This window comes from Carlito syrichta, unplaced genomic scaffold, assembly GCF_000164805.1.
Source record: "Carlito syrichta isolate Samal-C Ts95f unplaced genomic scaffold, Tarsius_syrichta-2.0.1 Scaffold317482, whole genome shotgun sequence".
NCBI lineage: Eukaryota > Metazoa > Chordata > Mammalia > Primates > Tarsiidae > Carlito > Carlito syrichta.
Window position 1 is genome coordinate 72347 of NW_007261578.1, and position 2626 is coordinate 74972.

The 2626-nt window shown below is 47.1% G+C and overlaps 1 protein-coding gene across 1 annotated transcript in view; it reads right to left on the reverse strand.

The window, feature by feature from the left end:
* Positions 1-2626, reverse strand: part of NEK1 (NIMA related kinase 1) — a 159493-nt gene that overhangs the window by 67326 nt on the left and 89541 nt on the right. Inside the window, exon 22 of the mRNA XM_008074769.1 lies at positions 60-191. Coding sequence (XP_008072960.1) covers positions 60-191 — 132 coding nt within the window. The remainder of the gene's footprint in view (positions 1-59; positions 192-2626) is intronic.

Here is a 2626-nt window from a genome sequence, read left to right on the forward strand (position 1 = left end):
GGGACATTAGGAATCAATGTAATTGCATTCAGTTTAGTTCTAAATCATAGTTTACTCACCACGCCCACTTCTCTCAAAGCCGACGTCACAGAAACCACAGACCTCGTGGGCTGCTTTGATGGAGAGCCGCCTCCCTCTGGCTGCCCCGGAGGTGCAGAAGCAGCAGAACTCTTCCCTCCTTTAGCCACCAGCTAGAAAAGGAATTGATTGAATACACTGGGAAGTTGATGCTAGTGTGAAGAAATAAAAGGGTAGCTACAAGGCCAGCATTCAATCTGATCTATGTACAAGGAACTTTTTCATTCCTCAACTGCTTATGACGCAAGGTGCTCCTGCCAAAACAGACTAATGTCTCGAGAAAAACCTCTGCCTCAGGACAGCACAATCATACCACGTCGTCCCAAAGAACCCGCTTCTACTGTAGTATCAACATTTCTAAAAGCAATCCTCCTGCCTCAGTCTCCCACTTAGTTGGGATTACAGGTGGGAGCCATCGTGCCTGTCATCCCAGCGGCTGTTTCACTTTCTTTCTTTTTTTTTTTTTTGAGTTGGAGTCTCACTCTGTTGCCCAGACTGGAGTGCAGTGGCCGCTCCCGGCCACCGCAGCCTTGACCTGCTGGGCTCCGGCGATCCTTCCGCCTCAGCCTTCTGAGTAGCCGGAATTACAGGCATGCGCTACCATGCCCAGCTGATTTTTTGATTTATTGTAGAGATGAGGTCTTGCTGCCCAGGCGGGTCTCGAACCTGCGGGCTCAGGCAATCCACTCACCTCAGCCTCCAAAAGGCACGGGATTACAGGCTGAGCCACCGAGCCCGGCTCTGTTTCACTTTCTTATCATTCGGGTGTTCACTGGAGTAGCACTTCAAGAACTTTTCCTTGGCATTCACAACTTGGCTAACTGACACAAGAGGCCTGGATTCTTGCCTGTCTTAGCTTTCAAAATGCCTTCCTCGCTGAACTTCCAATCATTTCCCACTTTTGGTTTCAAGGGAGAGACATGCAACTCTTCCTTTCACTTGAACACTCAGAGGCCACTGTAGGGTCACTACGTGGCTTAATTTCAATATTATTGTATGTTATAACAGGAAGGCACAAGGAAAGGGAGAGAAAGACAGGAGAACAGCTGACTGGTGGAACACTTAGAACACAAACATTTATCAATTAAGAGTGCCATCCTACATGGGCACAGTTCATGGTGTCACAATACAATTACAACAGTAACATCAAAGATCACTGGTCACTATAACAAATGCAATGATAACAATGACAACATTTAAACACTGCAAGAATTACTGAAATGTGACACAGAGACACAACGTGAGACAGCTGCTGGGAAAGTGGCGCCAACTGACATGCTCAACTGTAGGGTCACCACAAGCCTTCAATTTGTAAAAAATGATGTATCTGTAAAGTGCAGTAAAACAATGTATGCCTGTATCTATCTTGTTCAAAAAAAGATCGAAACGATGCTTTAATCCTACAGCTCAGCACTACTGAAAAAGTATACTGATGTTTAAGATGTGACTACGGGCCAGGTTCGGTGGCTCAGCCTGTAATCCCAGCACTTTGGGAGGCCGAGGCGAGTGGATTGCCTGAGCCCGCGGGTTCAAGACCCACCCGGGCAACTTGGCAAGACCTTGTCTCTACAATAAATTTAAAAAATTAGCTGGGTGTGGTAACATGCTCCTGTAGTTCCAGCTACTCGGAAATCTGAGGCAGAAGGATGGCTGGAGCCCAGCAGGTCGAGGCTGCGGTGGCCAGGAGCGGCCACTGCACTCCAGTCTGGGCGACAGAGTGAGACTCCAATTCAAAAAAAAAAAAAAAAAAAAGATGTGACTACGAATAACTTTTTTAAATAGCCACAGCTCACACAACAATATTCTCAACTTGAAAGATTATATTGAGATATTTTGAAACGCTTGATTGTTTCATTACCATAGAGTATGTAGCCAAAGAAGGTTTCATAAATTCTGAGGAAAACAAGCTCCAAAGTTGTTGTGAACAATAGCAACATTTTTAGAACAATATGTTATTTCTCCAGATGATTATTTTGAAAGAAACAAAATCATGTGAATGTACAAATTTTGCCATTTTTATTGAAATCAGTCACTGCTCCTGTCATGTTCATCAACTGTGTCACACTAGTTCACTCAAAGAAACGATCTGTGCTATTTCAATAGGTAAATCTGACATGACTTTTGGGAGAAAACAGATTCATAATATTCGATACAAACTCGTTGAACAACGAATTAAAATGTAGTAAGTGCCAAGCACAGTTCTAGACAACGAATACCCAAAATAAACGAGACGCCACGTTTTCTCGCTGAGGCCTAAGAGCTGGAGGAGAACGGGAAGCGCGCGAACCGGCACGTGGGAAAAACGCGAGTGAAGGGAGGCGCCGGGGACCTGGGCCGGGGGGACGGCTGCGAGGCGGAGGGGCTGCAGAGCGGCTGCAGAGCGGCCGTGCGGAGCAGCGACCAGAGCCCCGCCTCGCGGAGACCAGGGAGCCCGGCCGCCCGGTCGAGGCCTGCAGTTCCAGCAGAGCTTCCTGGTTTCCTGAGACCTCTCGGAGCTTCGCACCTTTTCGCTAAAACAGAAACGCCGCGCTCGCTGTGTCTTTGACGT